The sequence below is a fragment of the Schistocerca americana genome, chromosome 3, assembly GCF_021461395.2.
Source record: "Schistocerca americana isolate TAMUIC-IGC-003095 chromosome 3, iqSchAmer2.1, whole genome shotgun sequence".
Taxonomy (NCBI): Eukaryota; Metazoa; Arthropoda; class Insecta; order Orthoptera; family Acrididae; genus Schistocerca; species Schistocerca americana.
The window spans coordinates 214,538,156-214,562,850 of NC_060121.1; the positions used below are offsets into that span (position 1 = coordinate 214,538,156).

At 45.8% G+C, this 24,695-nt stretch overlaps 1 protein-coding gene across 1 annotated transcript in view; it reads right to left on the reverse strand.

Annotated features, from left to right (window-relative positions):
- LOC124607435 (protein ecdysoneless) overlaps positions 1–24,695 on the reverse strand; it is a 94,325-nt gene that overhangs the window by 22,997 nt on the left and 46,633 nt on the right. The window contains exon 7 of the mRNA XM_047139764.1: positions 22,726–22,854. Coding sequence (XP_046995720.1) covers positions 22,726–22,854 — 129 coding nt within the window. The remainder of the gene's footprint in view (positions 1–22,725; positions 22,855–24,695) is intronic.

Genomic DNA, 24,695 nt, shown 5'->3' on the forward strand with positions numbered 1-24,695 from the left:
ATGAGTCTACCTAGGTGTGAATAGAACCATGCATGCACTCATGTTGATAAAAAGTGCTGCACCTACATGTGTGCCTCTTGTCATGTGTGAGGCAAACACAGGCCCACGTGACTAGGCATCAGGTACACAGGTATAAATGAGTCTTTAGTATCATCTAGGGATATAAATAATATAAAATGACAGAACTGCAAATAATTTCATGGCTGCATGTTTATTTCTTCATCAGCCTCAATAGTTTTCAGTTATTTTTGTGAATATACAGTTTAACGAATTACCATGTGGATTCGAATAATTTGTTCATGGGTTTCTTTATTGTCAATATCCACCACCATATGACCATATTTTCTAGACAGTGCTGAAATGCTGTCTGACATAGGAGTGGATCCAAGGGAGGACATGATGCCCCCTCTTGCAAACAAAATTTTAGTAAAGTATTTATATTTTTACTTACATCAGTTCACAATTTCACAACTAATATTCTGTGAAAAAAGTACCACATGAAAACTAAAGTGTCTTGAAAATGACAAAGAATTCTTGAAAATATGAGCTACATTTAACACAGGATACTTTCCCAGTAGCTTGAGTGAGGGCCTGCCCATGTGGGTTACTGACTGGTGACATTGCAGCTAGTTACAAGCGCACATTACCAGGCTGACTGTATCTGCTGCCAACAACAAAATCTATATGATTCTTGAGTTCACAGGTAGAGCTGGCAAACCACAGAAAGTTGCGTAAAGGAGGACAGAAGCAAAGTTTCACTTAGAAACAGATAGATAAAGTAATATAACATTAACTACTAGGTGGAAGTGAATGGAATTGCGGGAGCATGTTGCCAGGTGTCTCCCAGTCAAGCCCATAAAGTAGGATGTCACGTGGCATAAGGTCATCGTGACTACAGTGCCAAATGAGGATGGTCCCACCAAAGTGAGGCAGCTGAAGGTACGGGAAAAGTGAGTGTCAATCACTGAGCAGTTACAGTGCATTGTGGTGGTTTTATCATCCCAGATGTGCAGCCAACTGCAGGTGCTGGTTCATGTTGGTAATTATGATGTGTGCCAATTTGTAACGGAAGAGTTTCTCCTTTCCAGTGGCGATTTGAATTGGTAAAGACTGGCAAGTCTTGTTCTGCAGTCATCACAGATGTCTACGGCAGTGGCAGCTTTGCAGACAGACTAGCGATGCGGGTTGCCGACCCCGTTGTGAAGCCTGACCAATGCAAGAGCGTTTACAAGCAAGTATCACAGTTGACAACATACACATATGTATGGCCAACGTCCATCAGAGGGCATCAACCAGCAGCGGAGAAAGGGGGCACAATGATCAATGAACTATTTCCTGGTGTTCACGTGTGTGCAAATAGTCCCGGACATATCCTTCTGCCCAGGCTAGACAAGCGGGCACCCAGCTGTTCAGCAGGCAGTTCTCAACTCACCGAGTGCAGAGGAAACTGGCCGGCCCAGCAGTGTGCCACGTCGACCATCTTTGCTTCTGCAATGATTGTGAGATGTTGCTTTCGTTGTGTTAGGCTATCTACCAGCTGCTAACAGCAGATTGGTTGGTTGATTTAAAGGTGGAAGAAGGGACCAAACTATGAGGTCACTGGTCCCTTGTTCCTAATAAAACAATGCCACAAGTGTGAGAATAAAACAGACGAAACATATAACACAAAACGGAAAGAAAGGAAAAGCCACAAGAACAAAGGGAAGGCAACGAACACTAAAAGGAACAAAAGGGGACAACAAAACAACAGAGACGTTAGAAACAGAAGAGAGTAAAACATGAGAGTAGATTACAGTGGCTAGCCAACCACAAGAATAAAAAGGGAAAGCCAGCCACTCTACAACATATTAAAACCTCCACCCTAAAAGCACTACCGTGGAGGACACAGAGAGAGAAAGGAAATGCGCTAAAACCTACATAGAAGTATAAAACCCACTCTCACAGATAAAACATGTAACTAAAGCTGCTGTGGAGGCATTGTCACCCAACACCGAAGGCAGGGTGCTGGGAAAGTTAAAAGTCTGCCGCAAAGCGGCTAAAAGTGGGCAGTCCAGCAAGAGGTGGATGACTGTCATTTGGGAGCCATAGCGAAACTGAGGTGGGTCCTCGCGATAGAGTAGGTAACCATGCATTAGCCACATATGGCCAATGCGGAGCCGGCAGAAGACAACTGGTTCCCTGCGAGAGGCCTGCATGGAAGACTTCCACACATACATAGTCTCAATGAGTTAGTACACAGGAGAAATTACTCGCCAGGGCATGAGCAGATATACTCAAGAGCACGAGATATGGCTGCCAGCTCTGCAGTGAAAACACTGCAGCCAACTGGCAAGGAGTGCTGCTCAATATGTCTTACATGAACATATGTGAAGCCTACCTGACCATCAGCCATTGAGCCATCGGTGTAAACCACTTCAGAGCCCCGGAACACGTCAAGAATTGAGAGGAAGTGACAGTGGAGAGCGGCGGGGTTAATGGAGTCCTTTGTTGCTGTTGTGGTCTTCAGTCCTGAGACTGGTTTGATACAGCTCTCCATGCTACCCTATCCTGTGCAAGCTTCTTCATCCCCCAGTACTTACTGCAACCCATATCCTTCTGAATCTGCTCAGTGTATTCATCTCTTGGTCTCCCTCTACGATTTTTACCCTCCACGCTGCCATCCAAAGCTAAATTTGTGATCCCTTGATGCCTCAGAACATGTCGTACTAACCGGTCCCTTCTTTTTGTCAAGTTGTGCCACATACTCCTCTTCTCCCCAATTCTATTCAATACTTCATCAATAGTTATGTGATCTACCTATCTAATCTTCAGCATTCTTCTGTAACACCACATTTTGAAAGCTTCTATTCTCTTCTTGTCCAAACTATTTATCATCCATGTTTCACTTCCATACATGGCTACACTCCATACAAATACTTTCAGAAATGACTTCCTGGCACTTAAATCTATACTCGATGTTAACAAATTTCTCTCCTTCAGAAATGCTTTCCTTGCTATTACCAGTCTACATTTTATATCCTCTCTACTTCGACCATCATCAGTTATTTTGCTCCCCAAATAGCAAAACTCCTTTACTACTTTCAGTGTCTCATTTCCTAATCTAATTCCCTCAGCATCACCCGACTTAATTCGACTACATTCCATTATCCTCGTTTTGCTTTTGATGTTCATCTTACATCATCCTTTCAAGACGCTGTCCATTCTGTTCAACTGCTCTTTCAAGTCCTTTGCTGTCTCTGATAGAACTACAATGTCATCGGCAATCCTCAAAGTTTTTATTACTTCTCCATGGATTTTAATTACTACTCCGAATTTTTCTTTTGTTTCCTTTACTGCTTGCTCAGTATACAGATTGAATAACATCGGGGAGAGGCTACAACCCTGTCTCACTCCCTTCCCAACCACTGCTTCCCTTTCATGTCCCTCGACTCTTACAACTGCCATCTGGTTTCTGTACAAATTGTAAATAGCTTTTCGCTCCCTGTATTTTACCCCTGCCACCTTTAGAATTTGAAAGAGAGTATTCCAGTCAACATTGTCAAAAGCTTTCTCTAAGTCTACAAATGCTAGAAACGCAGGTTTGCCTTTCCTTAATCTTTCTTCTAAGATAAGTCTTAAGGTCAGTATTGCCTCACGTGTTCCAATATTTCTACGGAATCCAAACTGATCTTCCCCGAGGTCGGCTTCTACCAGTTTTTCCATTCGTCTGTAAAGAATTCGCGTTAGTATTTTGCAGCTGTGACTTATTAAACTGATAGTTGGGTAATTTTCACATCTGTCAACACCTGATTTCTTTGGGATTGGAATTATTATATTCTTCTTGAAGTCTGAGGGTATTTCGCCCGTGCCGTACATCTTGCTCACCAGATGGTAGAGTTTTGTCAGGACTGGCTCTCCAAAGGCCATCAGTAGTTCTAATGGAATGTTGTCTACTCCCGGGGCCTTGTTTCGACTCTGGTCTTTCAGTGTTCTGTCAAACTCTTCACGCAGTATCGTATCTCCCATTTCATCTTCATCTACAACCTCTACAACCTCTTCCATTTCCATAATATTGTCCTCAAGTACATCGCCCTTGTATAGACCCTCTATATACTCCTTCCACCTTTCCGCTTTCCCTTCTTTGCTTAGAACTGGATTTCCATCTAAGTTCTTGATATTCATACAAGTGGCTCTCTTTTCTCCAAAGGTCTCTTTAATTTTCCTGTAGGCAGTATCTATATTACCCCTAGTGAGATAACCCTCTACATCCTTACATTTGACCTCTAGCCATGCCTGCTTAGCCATTTTGCACTTCCCGTCGATCTCATTTTTGAGACGTCTGTATTCCTTTTTGCCTGCTTCATTTATGGATTTTTATATTTTCTCCTTTCATCAATTAAGTTCAATATTTCTCCTGTTACCCAAGGAGTTCTACTAGCCCTTGTCTTTTTACCTACTTGATCCTCTGCTGCCTTCACTACTTCATCCATCAGAGCTACCCATTCTTCTTCTACTGTATTTCTTTCCCCCATTCCTGTCAATTGTTGCCTTATGCTCTCCCTGAAACTCTGTACAACCTCTGGTTTAGTCAATTTATCCAGGTCCCATCTCCTTAAATTCCCAGCTTTTTGCAGTTTCTTCAGTTTTAACCTACAGTTCATAACCAATAGATTGTGGTCATAGTCCACATCTGCCCCTGGAAATGTCTTACAATTTAAAACCTGGTTCCTAAATCTCTGTCTTACCATTGTATAATGTATCTGATACCTTCTAGTATCTCCAGGATTCTTCCATGTATACAACCTTCTTTCATGATTCTTGAACCAAGTGTTAGCTATGATTAAGTTATGGTTGGTTGGTTGGTTTGGGGGATTAAAGGGACCAGACTGCTACGGTCATCGGTCCCTTTGTCCAAGTACTAAAAAACACCCACAGAGAATAAAAAAAACGAGTAACAGAATAGAGCACAGACGACACTGAACAAGAGAAACAGAGACAAGGACCAGACAAAACGAACTAAAACCACACAGAGTGTGACGGTGGTTGGCCGACCAGAGAAATAAAAAAGGAAAAGCCGACCACTTGAAACACATTAAAAAATCAGTTTAAAACCGGAGGCCAAAAGCCAGAATCAACACTAAACAATAAGATAAAAACAGAAACACTCAGATTAAAGAATAAAAACCCCCTGCCCGAATAAAACGTAAAACTAAGTCAGACATAGCCGAGTCATCTGTTAAAAGGGCAGGGAGCGAGTCAGGCAGTGCGAACGACTGCCTGAGCGCGGCTAAAAACGGACACTCCAATAAAACATGAACCACGGATAAAACGGAGCCGCAGCGACATAGAGGCGCGTCCTCACGGCGCAATAAGTGGCCGTGCGTAAGCCGAGTGTGCCCAATGCGCAGCCGGCAGAGGACAACAGACTCCTTGCGAGAGACCCGCAAGGAGGAGCGCCACACACCGGTAGCCCCCTTGATGGCCCGAAGTTTGTTGCGTGAAGGCAGGGCGCGCCATTCAGTGTCCCAAAGGTCCAGAATTTTGCGGCGTAGGAACGCTCGCAAATCTGTCTCCGGGAGGCCAACGTCCAGAGATGGTGCACTAGTCGCCTCTTTCGCCAGCCGGTCAACATTCTCGTTGCCGGAGATCCCAACATGGCCTGGGGTCCACACGAAGACCGTAGAGCGGCCGCAACGCGCAAGAGTATGCAGGGACTCATGGATAGCCATCACCAGACGGGAACGAGGAAAACACTGGTCGAGTGCTCGTAAACTGCTCAGGGAATCGCTACAGATCACGAAGGACTCACCTGGGCAGGAGCGGATATACTCTAGGGCTCGAAAGATGGCGACTAGCTCAGCAGTGTAAATGCTGCAGCCAGCCGCCAAGGACCGTTGTTCGGAATGGTCCCCTAGAGTTAGCGCATACCCGACACGACCAGCAACCATCGAACCGTCGGTGTAAACAATTCCAGAGCCCTGATACGTGGCAAGGATGGAATAAAAGCGGCGGCGGAAGGCCTCTGGAGGGACCGAGTCCTTCGAGCCCTGTGCCAAGTCGAGCCGAAGGCAAGGGCGAGGAACACACCACGGGGGTGTACGCAGAGGCGCCTGGAAAGGAGGCGGAACAGGGAAAAACCCAAGCCGGCAGAGAAGCTCCTTGACGCGTACGGCGATCGGACAACCCGACCGGGGCCGACGGTCCGGCAGATGGACGACCGACTGTGGGAACAGGACACGGTAATTTGGATGCCCGGGCAAACTAAAAACATGGGCAGCATAAGCAGCGAGTAATTGTTGGCGTCGTACCCGCAGTGGAGGTACACCTGCCTCCACTAGTACGCTGTCCACAGGGCTGGTGCGGAAGGCACCAGTGGCAAGGCGTATCCCGCTGTGGAGAATTGGGTCCAGCACCCGTAACGCAGATGGGGATGCTGAGCCATAAGCCAGGCTCCCATAATCCAAACGGGACTGGATTAACGCCTGGTAGAGCCGCAACAGGGTAGAGCGGTCGGCGCCCCAGCGGGTGTGGCTCAAGCATCTCAGAGCGTTTAGATGCCGCCAACACGTCTGTTTAAGCTGCCGGATATGAGGCAGCCAAGTCAACCGGGCATCGAAAACCACCCCCAAAAACCTGTGGGTCTCCACCACAGAAAGGAGTTCGTCGGCAAGATAAAGCCGCGGCTCAGGATGGACTGTGCGGCGCCGGCAGAAATGCATAACGCGGGTCTTGGCTGCCGAAAACTGAAACCCATGCGCTACAGCCCAAGACTGTGCCTTACGGATAGCGCCCTGTAGCTGACGTTCAACGGCTGCAATGCCAGGAGAGCTGTAATAAACGCAGAAGTCGTCAGCATACAGGGAAGCGGAGACAGAATTTCCCACGGCCGCAGCAAGGCCGTTAATGGCTATTAAAAACAGACAGACACTTAAAACAGAGCCCTGTGGCACACCGTTCTCCTGGACGTGGGAGGAACTATACGAGGCCGCGACTTGCACGCGGAAGGTACGACACGACAGAAAATTGCGGATAAAAATCGGCAGAGGACCCCGAAGACCCCATCCATGAAGCGTAGAAAGAATGTGTTGACGCCATGTCGTATCGTACGCCTTCCGCAAGTCGAAAAAGACAGCGACCAGGTGCTGACGGCGGGCAAAAGCAGTACGGATGGCCGACTCCAGGCTCACCAGATTGTCGGTGGCGGAGCGGCCTCTACGGAACCCACCCTGAGACTGAGCCAGAAGGCCCCGAGACTCCAGTACCCAATGCAAGCACCGGCTCACCATCCGTTCAAGCAACTTGCAAAGAACGTTGGTGAGGCTAATGGGACGGTAGCTGTCCACCTCCAGAGGGGTCTTCCCAGGTTTCAAAACGGGAATGACAATGCCTTCCCGCCATTGCGACGGAAACTCCCCCTCGACCCAAAGACGGTTGTAAAGATCGAGAAGGCGCCGCTGGCAGTCCACTGAAAGGTGTTTCAGCATCTGACAGTGGATGCCATCTGGCCCAGGAGCGGTATCAGGGCAAGCAGCTAGGGCACTGCGAAATTCCCACTCACTGAATGGAGCATTGTAAGATTCCGGGTGGTTGGTGCGAAACGAAAGGCTCCGACGTTCCAGCCGCTCTTTAACGGAGCGGAAGGCCTGGGGGTAATTCGCAGAAGCGGAACTCATAGCAAAATGCTCTGCTAAGCGATTTGCAATGACGTCGGAGTCAGTACACACGGCTCCATTCAGTGAGAGCGCAGGGACGCTGGCAGGGGTCCGATAGCCGTAGACGCGTCGAATCTTGGCCCAGACCTGCGAGGGAGTGACATGGAGGCCAATGGTGGACACATACCGCTCCCAGCACTCCTTCTTGCCTTGGCGGAGAAGGAGGCGGGCCCGCGCACGCAGCCGTTTGAAGGCGATAAGGTGCGCTAAGGAGGGATGTCGCTTGTGACGCTGGAGCGCCCACCGGCGATCTTTAATCGCTTCAGCGATCTCAGGCGACCACCAAGGCACAGCCTTCCGCCGAGGAGACCCAGAAGAACGGGGAATGGCAGATTCGGAGGCAGTAACGATGCCGGTGGTGACCGATTGAACCACCGCATCAATGTCATCAGTGGAGAGAGGCTCAAAAGCGGCAGTGGAGGAGAACAAATCCCAGTCAGCCTTATTCATAGCCCATCTGCTAGGGCGCCCAGAAGAGTGGCGCTGTGGTAGTGACAAAAAGATCGGAAAGTGGTCACTACCACACAGGTCGTCATGCACACTCCATTGGACAGACGGTAAGAGGCTATGGCTACAGATTGAAAGGTCAATGGCGGAGTAGGTGCCATGCGCCACACTGAAGTGTGTGAAGGCACCATCATTTAACAGCGAGAGATCGAGCTGCGACAAGGAATGCTCAACGATGGCGCCTCGACCTGTGGCCACTGACCCACCCCACAGAGGGTTATGGGCGTTGAAGTCGCCCAATAGCAAGAAAGGTGGCGGCAATTGGGCGACCAGGGCAGCCAGGACATGCTGCGAGACATCACCATCCGGTGGAATGTAAAGACTGCAGACGGTAACAGCCTGTGGCGTCCATACGCGTACAGCGACAGCCTCTAAAGGCGTCTGGAGAGGGACAGACTCGCTGTGCAGAGTGTGAAGGACATATATGCAGACGCCACCAGACACCCTTTCATAAGCTGCTCGGTTCTTGTAATAACCCCGATAGCCACGGAGGGCGGGGGTTCGCATCGCTGGAAACCAAGTTTTCTGGAGAGCAATGCAGAAGAAAGGGCGAAGGCTGAGAAGTTGGCGGAGCTCAGCTAAATGGCGGAAAAAACCGCCGCAGTTCCACTGGAGGATGGTATTGTCCATGGCTGAGAAAGGCGTGAAAGGGCTGGGAAGGCAATTTACGCCGCTTGTTCACTCACTGCCACCGATTCAGTACCCGTACGAGAGGCATCCATGGCGTCTGCGGGACCAGCGAGATCAAGGTCCTCAGCGGACGCTAGAATCTCGACTTCATCCTCAGACGCAGAGCGCGAAAGGTGCGGTGGGGTTGGTGCCACCGCAAGTTCTTTGGGCTTAGAGGTCTTTCTCTTGGACTTCTCTCGCTGAACCTTGGGTTTCACCGGCTGGGAAGGCTTCACCGATTCAGTCTCCGGGACAGAGGAGGATCGTGAAGCCCTACGCCCGGCCGCTGGTGAGGACTTATGCCACTGGTGGCCGTCATCCTTCCCGCTGGTGGAACCCTGGGAAGGGAGGGTCCCAAGGGAACTCTTACGGGCGAGAGTAGTCGAAGAAGTTAGACGCTTCTCCGGCTGAGAAGCGGGGACGGACGTCCCCGACGGGTGGGGGGTGGGAGGAGGTTGCTCCCGAGGTAGGTGGTGCAGGAGCAACCTGTTGGGTAGAGCCCCCCACGAGCAAGGGGGCAGGAGGAGTCTTACTGCTTATCGAGCTGGCTGGAAGTCTCGAAACTGATGGAGCTAGCACAGTTGTTGTAGCAGCTGCATAAGAAGATGTCATTCTCACAGGATGGAGTCTGTCATATTTCCGTTTGGCCTCAGTATAGGTCAGCCGGTCCAGGGTCTTATATTCCATGACTTTGCGCTCTTTCTGAAAGACTTTGCAGTCAGGCGAGCATGGTGAATGGTGCTCCCAGCAGTTGACGCAGATGGGAGGCGGGGCACATGGAGTATCGGGATGAGATGGGCGTCCGCAATCGCGACATGTGAGGCTGGAAGTGCAGCGGGAAGACATATGGCCGAACTTCCAGCACTTGAAGCACCGCATCGGGGGAGGGATATAGGGCTTGACGTCACATCGGTAGACCATCACCTTGACCTTTTCCGGTAACGTATCACCCTCGAAGGCCAAGATGAAGGCACCGGTAGCAACCTGATTGTCCCTCGGACCCCGATGAACGCGCCGGACGAAATGAACACCTCTACGTTCTAAGTTGGCGCGCAGCTCGTCATCAGACTGCAAAAGGAGATCCCTATGGAAAATAACACCCTGGACCATATTTAAACTCTTATGTGGTGTAATAGAAACGTTAACATCCCCCAACTTGTCACAAGCAAGTAACCTGCGGGACTGGGCAGAGGATGCCGTTTGTATCAGTACTGACCCAGAGCGCATTTTAGACAAGCCCTCCACCTCCCCAAACTTGTCCTCTAAATGCTCGACGAAGAACTGAGGCTTTGTGGAGAGAAAAGACTCCCCATCAGCTCTCGTGCAAACTAAGAATCGGGGCGAATAACTGTTACCTCCATCCTGAGACTTACGCTCTTCCCACGGCGTGGCCAGGGAGGGGAACGTTTTCGGATCGTACTTCTGAGCATTAAATTGAGCCCGAGAACGCTTAGAGACTGCTGGCGGCTGGCCGCCAGCGAGAGATGATGTACCACGCTTCATTGCGGGTCATCCGCCCTGATGCCACCTACTCCGACCAAGGGCCCTCCCCACGGGCGCCACCCAGCCACAGCAATAGCCACCTGGCAGGATGGCCATTGCCGGGAGTCCCGATGCCCCAGGGAGATAGGCATCTACTCCTTGGCATACGTGGGGAGTGAACGGCGCAGGCATCAGTAGAGCGATCCCTGTGTTGTCAGGGGGCTACAACCAAGAGGGTACATGGCGGCCCCACCACAACGGACTGGCTACCGTGCTGGATGTTAGGTGACATGTGGTCCATGGGCGTCGTCAGTGCAGAAAATGGCCCTGCACAGTGCTTGGCAGAAAGTGCACGCAGGGGCGCATCGATGCCCAAGAGATGGAGAGCGGGCAAGACTGCAATGCAACTACGAATAAGATGGCGAAAGTTCTCAACACAACACGGACACAATGCACCAAGTAAGGCGCCCTTCCCCAATCGGCTCGCTCTTCGGAAAAATTTTGAGATATGGAGGTCAAACCCGACAGGGGACCATCACATAAGGCAGAAACGTTTGAGACTCCTTTTAGTCGCCTCTTACGACAGGCAGGAATACCGCGGGCCTATTCTAACCCCCGAACCCGCAGGGGGGGGATTAAGTTATGCTCTGTGCAAAACTCTACCAGGCGGCTTCCTCTTCCATTTCTTAGCCCCACCCATATTCACCTACTATGTTTCCTTCTCTCCCTTTTCCTACTCTCGAATTCCAGTCACCCATGACTATTAAATTTTCGTCTCCCTTCACTACCTGAATAATTTCTTTTATCTCATCATACATTTCTTCAATTTCTTCATCATCTGCAGAGCTAGTTGGCATATAAACTTGTACTACTGTAGTAGGCGTGGGATTCGTGTCTATCTTGGCCACAATAATGCGTTCACTATGCTGTTTGTAGTAGCTTACCCGCACTCCCTATTTTTTTTATTCATTATTAAACCTACTCCTGCATTACCCCTATTTGATTTTGTGTTTATAACCCTGTAGTCACCTGACCAAAAGTCTTGTTCCTCCTGCCACCGAACTTCACTAATTCCCACTATATCGAACTTTAACCTATCCACTTCCCTTTTTAAATTTTCTAATCTACCTACCCAGTTAAGGGATCTGACTTTCCACGCTCCGACCCGTAGAACGCCAGTTTTCTTTTTCCTGACAACGACGTCCTCTTGAGTAGCCCCCGCCCGGAGATCCGAATGAGGGACTATTTTACCTCCGGAATATTTTACCCAAGAGGATGCCATCATCATTTATCCATACAGTAAAGCTGCATGCCCTCGGGAAAAAATACGGCCGTAGTTTCCCATTGCTTTCAGCTGTTCGCAGTACCAGCACATCAAGGCCGTTTTGGTTAATGTTGCAAGGCCAGGTCAGTCAATCATCCAGACTGTTGCCCCTGCAACTACTGAAAAGGCTGCTGCCCCTCTTCAGGAACCACATGTTTGTCTGCCCTCTCAACAGATACCCCTCCGTTGTGGTTGCACCTACGGTACGGCCATCTGTATCGCTGAGGCACGCAAGCCTCCCCACCAACGGCAAGGTCCATGGTTCATGGGGAGGGATGGAGTCCTTAGGGCCATGCAAAAGTTCCAGAAGAAGCTGCGGCTGAGGTGTACACCAAGGAGGCGTACGTGAATGGTCTGCAAGTAGAGGTGGTAAAGGGAATGACTCCAGTTCGGAGCATCTGGGCCACCGATGCGGGAGATGGGATTGCTGCGGGCGGGAAAAGGACGGTAACTCTGATGCTCAGGGAAACTCTGTGCTGCGTAACTGGCGAGCAGTTGCGCACGTCTGATCTGCAGTGGAGGGACACCAGCCTCCACCAGTATGCTGGTCACTGGACTCATCCTAAAAGCTCCTGTCGCTAATCAAACGCCACAGTGGGGCACAGGGTCGAGTAAATGCAATGCTGAATGCACTGCCGAACCATAAACCACACTTCCATAGTCAATTCGGGATTGGACAAAGGCTCTGTAGAGCTGCACCAACGTATAGCAATCTGCACTCCAATCGGTGTTGCTCAGGCAGTGGAGGGCATTGAGATGCTGCCAGCACTTCTGCTTAAGCTGACGAAGATGAGGGAGCCAAGTCAATCGAGTGTTGAAAACCAGTCCTAGGAATTGATATGTCTCCTCTATAGTGAATGGATCATCATTAAGGTAAAGTGCGGGTTCTGGATGAACAGTACGACGCCGACAGAAGTGCATGACACACGACTTTGTGGTTGAAAAAAGGAAGCCGTGGGCTAGAGCCCATGACTGCACCTTGTGGATGGCTCGCTGGAGGCGCCACTCAGCAATAACAGTACTGGAGCAGCAGTACGAAATGCAGAAGTCATCTGCATACAGAGAAGGTGAAACAGAGGCCTTAACAGCTGCTGTTAGACCATTAATGGCCACTAAAAATAGAGAGACACTCAATACAGAGCCCTGCTGGACTCCATTCTCCTGGATATGGATGGAACTATGGGAGTCACTGACTTGGATACGGAAAGTACAGAGCGACAGGAAGTTTCGGACAAAAATCGGGAGTGGTCCCCAGAGACCCCACTCATACAATGTGGCAAGGATATGATGTCGCCAAGTCGTGTCGTATACTTTACGTAAGTCAAAAAACACGGCAATCAGGTGTTGCCATCTCGATGGACACAAGATTATCAGTGGTAGAGCGACCCTGGCGGAAGCCGCCCAGACGTGGAGTCAGCAAGCCACGTGACTACAGAACCCAATCCAACCGCCAACATACCATACATTCCAGCAGCCTACAAAGAATGTTGGTGAGGCTGATGGGCCGATAGCTATACACATCAAGTGGATTTTTACTGGGTTTGAGCACAGGAATGATGGTGCTCTCCCGTCATTGTGATGGAAAGATGCCATCACACGAGATTCGATTGAAGATGATGAGGAGATGTCGCTTGTAGTCAGATGAGAGATGTTTAATGATCTGACTGTGGGTCCGATCTCGCCCAGGAGCTGTGTCGGGGCAATGTGCAAGGGCACTGAGGAGCTCCCAATCTGTAAATGGGGCGTTATAGGATTCGCTGCAGTAGGATTCACTGTAGTGAATGAGAGGACGTTCCCTTCCAGCCGCTGTTTGAGTGTGTGAAAGACTGGGGGGTAATTCTCCGATGTAGAGGCTTGAGCAAAGTGCTCGGCGGTCGTGTTTGCGTCAGTGCATAAATCGTCATTTATGGTAACACCAGGGACAACTGTTGGGCACCTGGTACCCGAAAAGACGTTTGATCTTTGCCCAGACTTGGGAAGGTGACGTGTGGCACCCAATGGTGGAGACATATCTCTCCCAACACTCCTTCTTCCGTTGTTTGATAAGGTAGCGAACACGGGCACGGAGCTGTTTAAAGGCTATGAGGTGCTCCAGGGAAGGGTTGCCGCTTATGCCACTGTATAGCTCTCCGACGCTCCTTAATTACTTCAGCGACTTCCAGAGACCACCAAGGGACTGCCTTTCGCCGGGGGCACCCTAAAGAGCGAGGGATCGTGTTTTTTGCCACAGAAACGATTGTTGTAGTTACTACTCAACCATCAAACAGATGTTACCATGTGGGGGTAATTCAACAGCGACAGCAGAGGTGAAAGTTTCCCAGTCCGCCTTGTTTAAAGCCCATCTGGGCAGGCATCTATGGGCCTGACCCCAGGGCAGTGACAGGAAGATGGGGAAGTGGTCACTACCACACAGGTCATCATGTGCTCTCCAGTGGATAGAGGGAGAAGTCCTGGGCTGCAAATTGATAAATCAATGGCCGAGTAACTACCAAGAGCAACACTGAAATGTGTGGCGGTCCCAGTATTTAAGAGGCAGAGGTCGAATTGCGACAGTAAAGTTTCAACATCTCTGCCTTGGCCAGTAAGCATGGTACCACCCCACAAGGGGTTATGGGCATTAAAATCTCCCAGAAGTAGGAAAGGTTTAGGGAGTTGGTCAATCAGTCCAGTTAATACATTCAGGTATACTGCACCATCTGGAGGAAGATATACATTGCAGACAGTTATTTCCCGCGTTGTCCTTATCCTGACAGGCACAGCTTCAAGAGGGGTTTGAAGGGGCATAGGTTCACTACAGACTGAGTTTAGGACATAAATGAAAACTCCACTTGACACTCGATTATAGTTGCTACGGTTCCTGCAGTAGCCCTTATAGCCACAGAGGACAGGGGTCTGCATTGCCAGGAACCAGGTTTCCTGGGGGGCAATGCAGAAAGCAGGTGTAAAGCTTAACAGTTGCCGTAGCTCAGCCAAGCGGTGGAAAAAATCGCGGCAATTCCACTGGAGGATGACATCGTGAGACTGGGAAGGCATGAAACATTCAATGAGGCAGTTTATGTCTCAGAGTCACCTGCTGCCACCGATTTATTGCCTGAGCAGTCTATATCCATTGTATCTGAGTGTCTGGTGAGATATAGGTCCTCAGCGGACGCCAAAATCTCCACCCCATCCTCAGCCACAGAGCTTGTAGTTAGCGGTGGTGTGGGTGCCACCGCAGTATCATTGATCTTAGGGGTTTTCTTTTTGGATACTCTTGTCACTGCTCCTTGGGTTTACCTGGCTGGGAGGACTTCACTGGCTCAGTCTCCAGGACTGAGGATGAGTGTGAAGCCCTACGACCAGATGCTTTTGGGCTCTTCAGCCACTGGTGGGTGTCTTCTTTCCCACTAGAAGAAACCTGGGACAGGAGTGACCCACGGGATCCCTTCCTAGTGAGAGAAGCTGAAGAAGACTTATGCTTCTCCAGCTTAGAAGTGGGGATGGACGTCCACGATGGTTGGGGGGGTGGTGTTGGGGGGGAGGGGAGGGGGGGTGTTGCTCCAGAAGTAGGTGGTGCAGGAACAACAGGGAGGGCAATGACCCCCACCATCAAGAGGGCAGGTTTAGTCTTCTGGCTCTGAAAGGTGACCTGAGTTTGCAGAGCTGATGGTGCCAGAACTGTTGTAGTGGCGGCGGTGTAAGACGATGTCACACACACAGGATGCAGGTGTTCAAATTTTCTCTTAGCCTCAGTGTAAGTCAGTCTGTCCAGGGTCCTGTGCTCCATATTTTCCTTTCTTTCTGGAGAATCCTGCAGTCAGGCGAGCTCCGGACCCCGGCGGACACGCCGGACGAAATGTACACCTCGCTGCTCTAAATTGGCGCGCGGCTCATCATCCGACTGCAAAAGAAGGTCACTGTGAAATATGATACCCTGGATCATATTTAAGCTCTTATGGGACGTGATGGTTACAGAAACATCCCCCAGCTTGTCACAAGCGAGCAACTCCCTTGACTGGGCAGAGGATGCTGTTTTGATCAAGACAGACCCAGATCTCATTTTGGACAAGCCCTCCACCTCCCCGAACTTGTCCTCTAAATGCTCAACAAAAAATTGAGGTTTCATCGTCATGAAAGATTCTCCATCTGCTCTCGTACATACAAGGTACTGGAGCAAATAAGATCCGGTGCCATCCTCAGCCTCACGTTCCTCCCATGGTGCGGCCAGGGAGAAAAACAATTTCGGGTCGTACTTCTGTGCGTTGAATTGAGCTTGTGATCGCTTAGAGACTGCTGGTGTTTCACCACCAGCAAGAGATGATGGACTACGCTTCATCACGTGTCATCCACCCTGATGCCACTCACTCCAACCATGGGCCCTCCCCATGGGCGCCACCCAGCTGCAGCAAAGGCCACTTGGCAGGATGGCCATTGCCAGGAGTCCCGATGCCCCAGGGGGATGGGCATTTACCCCTTGGCATACATGGGATTTAACAGTGCAGGCATCAGCAGAGCGATCCCTGTGTGGTCAGGGGGCTACAACCAACAGGGTACATGGCGACCTGAGTACATGGCGGCCCCACCACAACCGACTGACTACCGTGCTGGATAACAGGTGCAAAGAAGTCCATGGTCATCGTCAACACACAAATCAACACTGCACAATGCATGGTGGGAAATGCACCCAGGAAGGTGTCCTTGCCCAAGAGATGGAGAATGAACAGGACTGCAATGCAACGACAAGAAAGTGAGCTAAAGATCTCAATGCACGATGGACATGATGCACCTTGTAAGGCACCTTTCCCCAATTGGCTCGCTCTTCAGGAAAATTTTGAAGAATGGAGGTCAAACCCTACAGGGGACCATCACATAAAGGTTGAAATGTGTGAAACTCCTTTTAGTTGCCTCGTATGACAGGCAGGAATACCTCAGGCCTATTCTAACCCCACGACCCACAGGGGAACTAACAGCAGACTTTGACATGGAACGGCTGTACGGGTATAGAGTCGAAGGGAACTCTGATTATAGGATTAGTTGTTAATTGCTTGATCCCCAGAAGGGAACATTTTTGTTTTTTTGTTTTGTTTTGAATAGTGTGTTACTGTTTGTGGTTTATTGTAGTTTCCTTAATAAAAAAAAGTTGGTTCTTGCTCCATAGATTTAGCATTTGCGAAGAGTTTGTTCGAATTCCTGCAATGCTCCATTGTTTGCTGACATGGCTGAAGGTATTCCGGGTTTAGATGCGCCATCGGCTCGCATCCTTGAGCTGTTGGATCGTATGCAAAACACAACTGAACTTCTGATTCAGTGTCTACAGACTTTGACTAGTGTTCCTCCAGGGGGTGCCGGCGTTGGCTGCAACTGCCGCGTTACCGCCATTTGAAAAGTCTATTGAACTGTGGAGTAATTATATAGATCGCTTGGAACAACATTTCCTTGTCCACAGAATCATTAACATTGGCCAGCATCGTGCATTTTTTCTTGCCTATGTGGGTCACGACACTTATTGCTTAGTGCAGCAGTTGCATCCAGAGGTAGAAACCCCATGCTGTCCCTTATGAGCAGCTGACCAACAGTTTAGCAGACTATTTTGATGGCCAGGTCCACATCGCAGCATATTGCTACAAGAGTATTTGAACAAAAGTTTTGTATTCTGAACAATGTCGACAGGTTGTTCCTTATGTGGATAAATGAAAAGCAATTGCAAGGCAACACTATTAATGAGAACTTCATTTGTGAGAAGGTGAGAATGATTTTTGCAAACTTTGTTAAGAAGACACCAGGATGATCAGCGACCAAAGAAGTGTTTAAGGGAAGCCGTGGGTGGTTTGAGAAATATAAGAGAAGAACCAGCATCCACAGCATTTCGAGGCATGGTGAAGCTGTCAGCTCTAATACAAAGTCAGCATAGAACTTTGTCAGCAACTTCAAGACGCTCATAGATTCTGAGGGTTATCTGCCGCAACGGGATTTTAATTGTGACAAGATAGGTCTATTCTTGAAAAAGATGCTGAGGTGAACCTTTACAATAGCAGAGGAGAATGCATTGCCCGGTCACAAGCCAATGGAAGACCATCTCACACTGCTATTATGTGCCAATGCAAGTGGCAGTTTGAAAATTAAATTGCTGCTTGTTTACCACTCAGAAACACCAAGAGCCTTCAAGAAGTTAAATTCCAGAAGAGCAGGTTAAATGTGATGTGGAGGTCCAATAAGAAGGCTTGGGTGACATGTGATCTTTTTTGTGGTTAGATCAACGAAGTGTTTGGTTCTTTGCTGAAAAATTATTTGCTGAAGATGAATCCTCCACTCCATGTCTTTCTTGTTATGGACAATGATCCTGTCCATTCTCCAGTCCTACACGATCACCTTCTTGATGAATTCCAAATTGTCAAGATCCAATTTCTGCCTCCCAACACCACTCCATTTCTCTAGCAACAAGTAACACCCCCTCCCCCCCCCCCCCCCCCCTCCCTTTGTGCCTGCTGAAGGAGCAGCCACATATCCTCCCACAGGGCAGATGGGCAGTCCGAACGGCCAGTCTCCACACTGAGTCTCCGTCTCACACAACATGAACACATTACCACCTGCCACTCACCCTGCGGTGAGGGTTGATGCACTGCCTCGGCACACTGCAAGGTGCCTCAGCAGCTGAGCCTGTAAGCGCAAAAAGCAACACCTGAGGTAACACACCAAATTCTTCGCCATAACCACACATTGACACAATAGCCTGAAGGCTGCTAACCATGGCCAAAAGCTTCCACTGACCGCTAACTGCAGGCACCTCTTCTTGTGTCCCACGTAGCATGCACATGTCCTGTCCATACTACTAGGATGGATAACTATAAAAGCCCACACAGAAAGGTAAATACATAGCTCACTAACTTTCCTGACATGCTATCAATCCAGGCTGATGCTTTACTGAGCTCTGTAGCAGGCCAATGAAAAGAAATGAGACTGTGCAACAGACTATGCAAATCTACACTTTAGTTACCGAAATGGGAGATTACACCTCTTAAATACAAAAATGTGCATGGAATTTAAGAATTAAACTATGTATGTAATTCACCTGCATTTGTAGGCAAATTTCAACTGTGGTGTTTTATATATTTTAATGTTTCTGATTAGCAATTATCACTTTTTGGATTAAATGATGTTGTTGAAAATCTGAATTGGACTGCAGCATAGTTAATATAGAACATACATTTTACAATAATTGTTTAAATAGTAATTATGACCATAATGAAAATAAAATGGGCATGGGCAGAACATATAACTAGGCAAATGGACAGTAGGTGGACAATGGAAATTCTTTGTTGTATTCCAAATACCAGCTGATACGAAAAGACCGAGACAATGCTCATATGGAGGGTGAGTAGATGGTGTTAGAAAACATGCAGGAGAAAGGTGAATGTAAATAAATAGCTGTAGACTGTGATATGTGGTGAGGTCTAGAGAAGGCCTTTATCCACTAGTGGCTATCAAATGGATACCGCTGCTGATGTTGCAAATATTAGCATGCAGGCAGACAGCAAACTTCAAAGCTCTGTACGGAGTGATGTGGAATGTATTGATGACAAACGGCATTTTCTGTTTTTTGGGTTAGCATTAACACAGACGGTTAATGAGTTTGATTTTGTTCATGTTTTGTGTGGACATGTAGATATGGCAAAAGCTGATGGTGGACTCGTGCCTGTATCACTAGAATCTCCTGACTAACGGGAAAGGTTTTCTCATTAATTATGATGCAATATACTGAATTATGCAATTCTCTGATTCATTAATTTACTGGTCATAAATTAACCATAAGACTAATTAAATAGTGTCTAATATATAAGGCTGCATCACACAGGTAGCAAATGATACGGCTGTTATAAGCAGTGCAAATGTAGCACCTGGGGTGGAAAGAGCAAATCACAAACAACAGTACTGTCACATGACTGCACCCTGTGAAAAATGATACACTATGAGAATTCACAAGAAAGTAAACATGAACAGTTTGAGTGAAGAACTGACAGCACAATACAGTGCAGTACAGTTGCAGTCTGCTATATAAGTGCATTTTCATGCAACAGTTTGGAGTCGCAACTATACATTCTGTCAATAAACAGGAGTTCTGAAACTGTTTAAGTAACTAACACAAAATAATTCACAACTGATGGCTGCCTTCCACTATTTCGAGGGAGTCTCAGTTACCACTCACAAAACTGAGCTTTTGCAAACAGTAGTGAGACTTGACGGTATGCCACTTCCTGATTTCAAACTTGTATTTTGCTAAAAAGTAACACCAGAATCAGCTCTATGAGTTGTCACAAAAAATTTATATGCAATGGTAAAGCTGTTAAGTCTATACTGAAACACCTTGTATAATGTACAGTAATGTAAAACTTTGCTTTCAGTGTACATTTGACTGTAGCTCGGTCAAAATAGGAAACCGACTGAAAGCTAGTTGTTTACATAACCGCTACCACAGCAACAACCAATCAACTGGTCACACCTTCTATTTTGTTCCCCTCTTGTCACATTGCTCTGCTACCTCATGTGCCAGTTGCCATGTCAGCTACAGACAGCACTTGCAGCTCGTAACGTAACAACTGCGATACATTTTCATTGTTTCTCTGTGTGTCATGTTTATTTTATGAAACAGAATGTTCTTTACTAGCTGAGAAAATGCGCAAGAAAATGATAAGACTTACCATCATGCTAAGCAAACCCATTACTGCACATTAAAATGGGTTGCATGTGAATATACCTGCAATGGAAATGCCTGTCTGTTGTCACAGAAGTGACATTGTGCAGACAACTAGCAACATTCACCCCTTCCATGCTCAACTGTCAACCACCCTGTTACTTTGATTCAGGTATAAAATGGTAACAACTTATTTCTTTGGCATTTATTGTTTGTTTTTGTAATCTTCTGGGACTGCTGCATAATAAATGTCTTTCAAGGACATAATACTCTTATATACCCAGTTATGCTGCTACGATTATTACTTTTATTTGACTATAGTCCTGTACCAGCTACATAGCCATCATTAACTTATATGTAAAGGAACATCTTATAAATTTTTGTACGTTTGTTGTAGTGCAAGTGTGTTATTTATGAATAATATGATTTTACATAAATTTTCTAGTCCTGAATTCTATGCAATATCATTGTTTCGGTTACTGTCTATTTGCTATTGATTATATTTTATGTTAATGTAGCAATAGTAATCAGTTCTGTTGTATGTTCTGACACTTTTCTTTCTGTAGTGGTCAGGAATAAATCTTAGTCTGCTGTTGACATTTAGTGACAGCAGTTGTGAGAAATGATCAGTGATTCTTTATTTCTGTTGCTGTCTATTTGTTTACTGATTTCATTCTTTTGTTGTTATTCTAGTTGTAATCTACTGTATGTTATGTTCTGAGATTTCATTAATCATGGTCAGAAATAAATTTTCTTCCCAGTCGAAACTTTGTGACAGCAATTATTTTAGATGATCAACAATATTGTATGGTTACATCTGCTTATTGAAAATTCTACCAGCAATGTGATTGGGTTATATTGAATGGATATATGTGGTGTTGTGTTATTTAAGATAAATTTAGTCTCTGGTTGAATTATGGTTTATCCGAGATCTTGGTGGATAATGCAAGTTAAGTTTTTGATAAAGTGTTTATATTGTAGATCGGTTTGTTCATTAAGAATTAGATGTGAATAATTTCAAGTGTGTAAATATATCTCAATTTCCTGCAATATATTCATTATCAGTCCTTTTGGTGTTGCATGTAGATGAATACAGAGATATACTGAGATATATTTACACAGATGAGATTATCCGCATTTAATCCTCGATGCATGAGCTGATCTATAATATACACATTTTATCGAAAATTTTTACTGTCATTATCCACAAAGATCTTGGATAAACTATAATATAACCAGAGACAAAATTTATCTTAAATAACACAACACCACAGATATCCATTCAATATAACCCAATCACATTGCTGCTAGAACTGTCAATAAGCAGATGTAACCATACAATATCGCTGATCATCTGACATAATTGCTCTCATAAAATTTCAACCGGAAAGTAAGTTTATTTCTGACCATTATTAATAAAACATCAAGACATAACAAACAACAGGTTACTAGTAGAAGAACAATGAAAGAATATAATCAGTAAAGAAATAGTCAGCAACAGAAATCACAAAATCAGTGATCATCTGTCATGAATGCTGTTAATAAATGTCAACTACAGACTAAGATATAATTCTGACCACTATTACAAGAAGTGTCAAGACATACTACAAAACTAATTGCTATTGCTACATTAACATAAAATATAATCATTAACAAATAGACAGCAACAGAAACAACAATACTGCATGGAAGTCAGGACTAGAAAATGTACATAAAATCATATTATTCATAAGTAACTCACATGTACTACAACAAATGTACCAAAATTTATAAGATTTTCTATTACAGATAACCTGATGATGGCTTTATAGCTGAGATAAGCCTATAGTTCAAATAAAAATAACATTCATAGTGGTGTAACTAGCTATTATATTATGTTTGTTTTTCTTTGCCCATTACCATAATTTTCAATTGTCAGTATTTGTGGTGTTACTGTTTTATTTCTCTTCAATTTTTTGTTAACATTTAACAAAGTGAAACGTTTCTAATTGGAAAAATGTATATTACACTGAATACCTATCAATCCTTATTCGATGTTCCTGTCTGCCACTAAATACCTCTTCTATGTGGTGAGTAGCAATCTATACTTTTCATATTGTAGTTATTGCATTCTGAATTTTAAACTGTCTGATTTTACAATTATAGTAACTCCATGGGAGATATGATAACCTAACCATCAGTGCAATACCAATGACAGATGTAAGACTGGAAACTCTCTTCCCACCTTATGGAAAAGACTAGTAGATCTCCCTCAGGTCAATAATTTTCTAATTCCTGCACACTTATAGTTGTTATTCATCTACAAGGAAAAGTTATTTTTATACACAACAAATATTTGATACTAAATTAGGGCATGAACTATTTTAAAACTGAAGGCAAAATACCTGAAAATAGCCATGGTTCCTCAGACTTTCAACAAACGTATGCCAACTTCGGCCACTGAACATTTCTCCACTTGTGTCAGGTACACTCGGTGGCTTGGACTGAGAAGCAAGTATCTCAACCCCACAAGCCTAAAACAAATAATTATGCTCACACATGAGAAATATTTTGAAAAATAATTGAAAAAGCACAGAATGTTAAGTATAATCTATAGGAAAGTTCTGGCAGAATGCAAATAGTTTTGGATTAAAGGAGACAACTCACTGAAAAGCGATCTTGAGTACGTACACAAACACGCATGCACACCACCTATGTCCCTCCATGGCACTGGCTAGATGCTCAGCATTGTGTGTCCACCCAGCACCATGTAGGGCACAGGAGAGAGAGAGAGAGAGAGAGAGAGAGAGAGAGTGTGTGTGTGTGTGTGTGTGTGTGTGTGTGTGTGTGTGTGGCTTTCATAATACATGTATAAAGATCCACCTTAATAACAATTAGGATCACCACAATACCACAGAACTGCGAGATACCATGACATTACAAAAACAGATGTACTACACCATATTAATTCTTGATATTGCTTTTTGATGGTTATACAGTAACAACACCGGCCTGTATAAATTATGACAGAAACTCTGTTATTTAAAAATGAGTAAAACCTATATTAGTGAAAATGCAACAGTAAATATGTCAGCATATGACAATGACAATGCAGTATCATTGAAGTATTGAATGTAACAGCATCAAAGCATTGTACCAATGAGACATGTGGCATTCCTCAACATAAGATAAATAATATTTCAGCTGCAATGCTTGGAAAACCTGACAAGTTACAGGAATTTACTACTTTTAAAATAAATACTAATAACAAAAGCACCAAAAGAAGTTTCTTTCGTGCAACGTGTTACATATATTTAAAAATGGTGAATAATAACAATAATAATAATAATAATAATAATAATGAAATAAGGAACTAAAATTCAGTAATGTATGACCATTATTATCTGCAGGTCACTCCTTGCAATGACTTGGTTAAAAATAAGTTTATATAGAGCAGCTTTGTTTCTGTATTATCACTAGGCATATTTAGCTTTTCTGCAGCAAATTATAATACTTATTGCATTTCAGCAGCTCTGAAGATGCTTAAGTGTAACAAAGTGAAACATGTCTAGTGATAGATGATGAACGAAATAAAAATTTACCTTAAATTTTTGCTAATGATCAAATCGTTACAATAAAAACCATTTGTTTCCTACAGAAGATGAGCAACCACTCATTAGCTATCAAAATAGGAACAAGTGGAGCATGAACGCCACACATAAGCAAACTGAAACTCTGTATTTTTTTGGAGTTTTCAAAATTCCCTCATCAGGAAAAAGATATACAAAAGTAGGGGAGGGGGGGCAGGGGGGGGGGGGTAAATGGTCTGTGCATAGTAGCAGCAAGCAGCTACTGAAAGAAAGTTAAAGTCACTCCAACCCATGGACCACTGAACATACATACGACAGGATGATTAAGAATGGACAATGAACAAACAGCTATGATTCCGATTTCAGATTGAGAAGTAAGTGATAACATACAGCACATTAAATGGAACTATACACTTTTTTCTGTGACACTGGAAGGAGCCTTCAAGAGGCCTTCAACAACATAACATGAGTGTAACTTACTTATAAGATAATGACACTTCAAACCCCCATCCCACTGTCAGGAGAAAGAAAAGATGCAGCAAATGGGGAAAACAAGGAAAGAAACATGATATTCACTTTTCTTCCTTACGTGCAGCCATTCTCAGCCAAGATCACGATGTTCCTTGGAAAATGCAACATCAAAATCATCTTTCATTCACTGGCCAAGACAAAAGATATTCCTGACTTTACAAAGGACCCTCTGAAAATTATCAGGGATACATACCAACCCATGTGAATGTGGCCACTAATACATTGGGTAATGTAGGACTGTAGCTTGAAATACT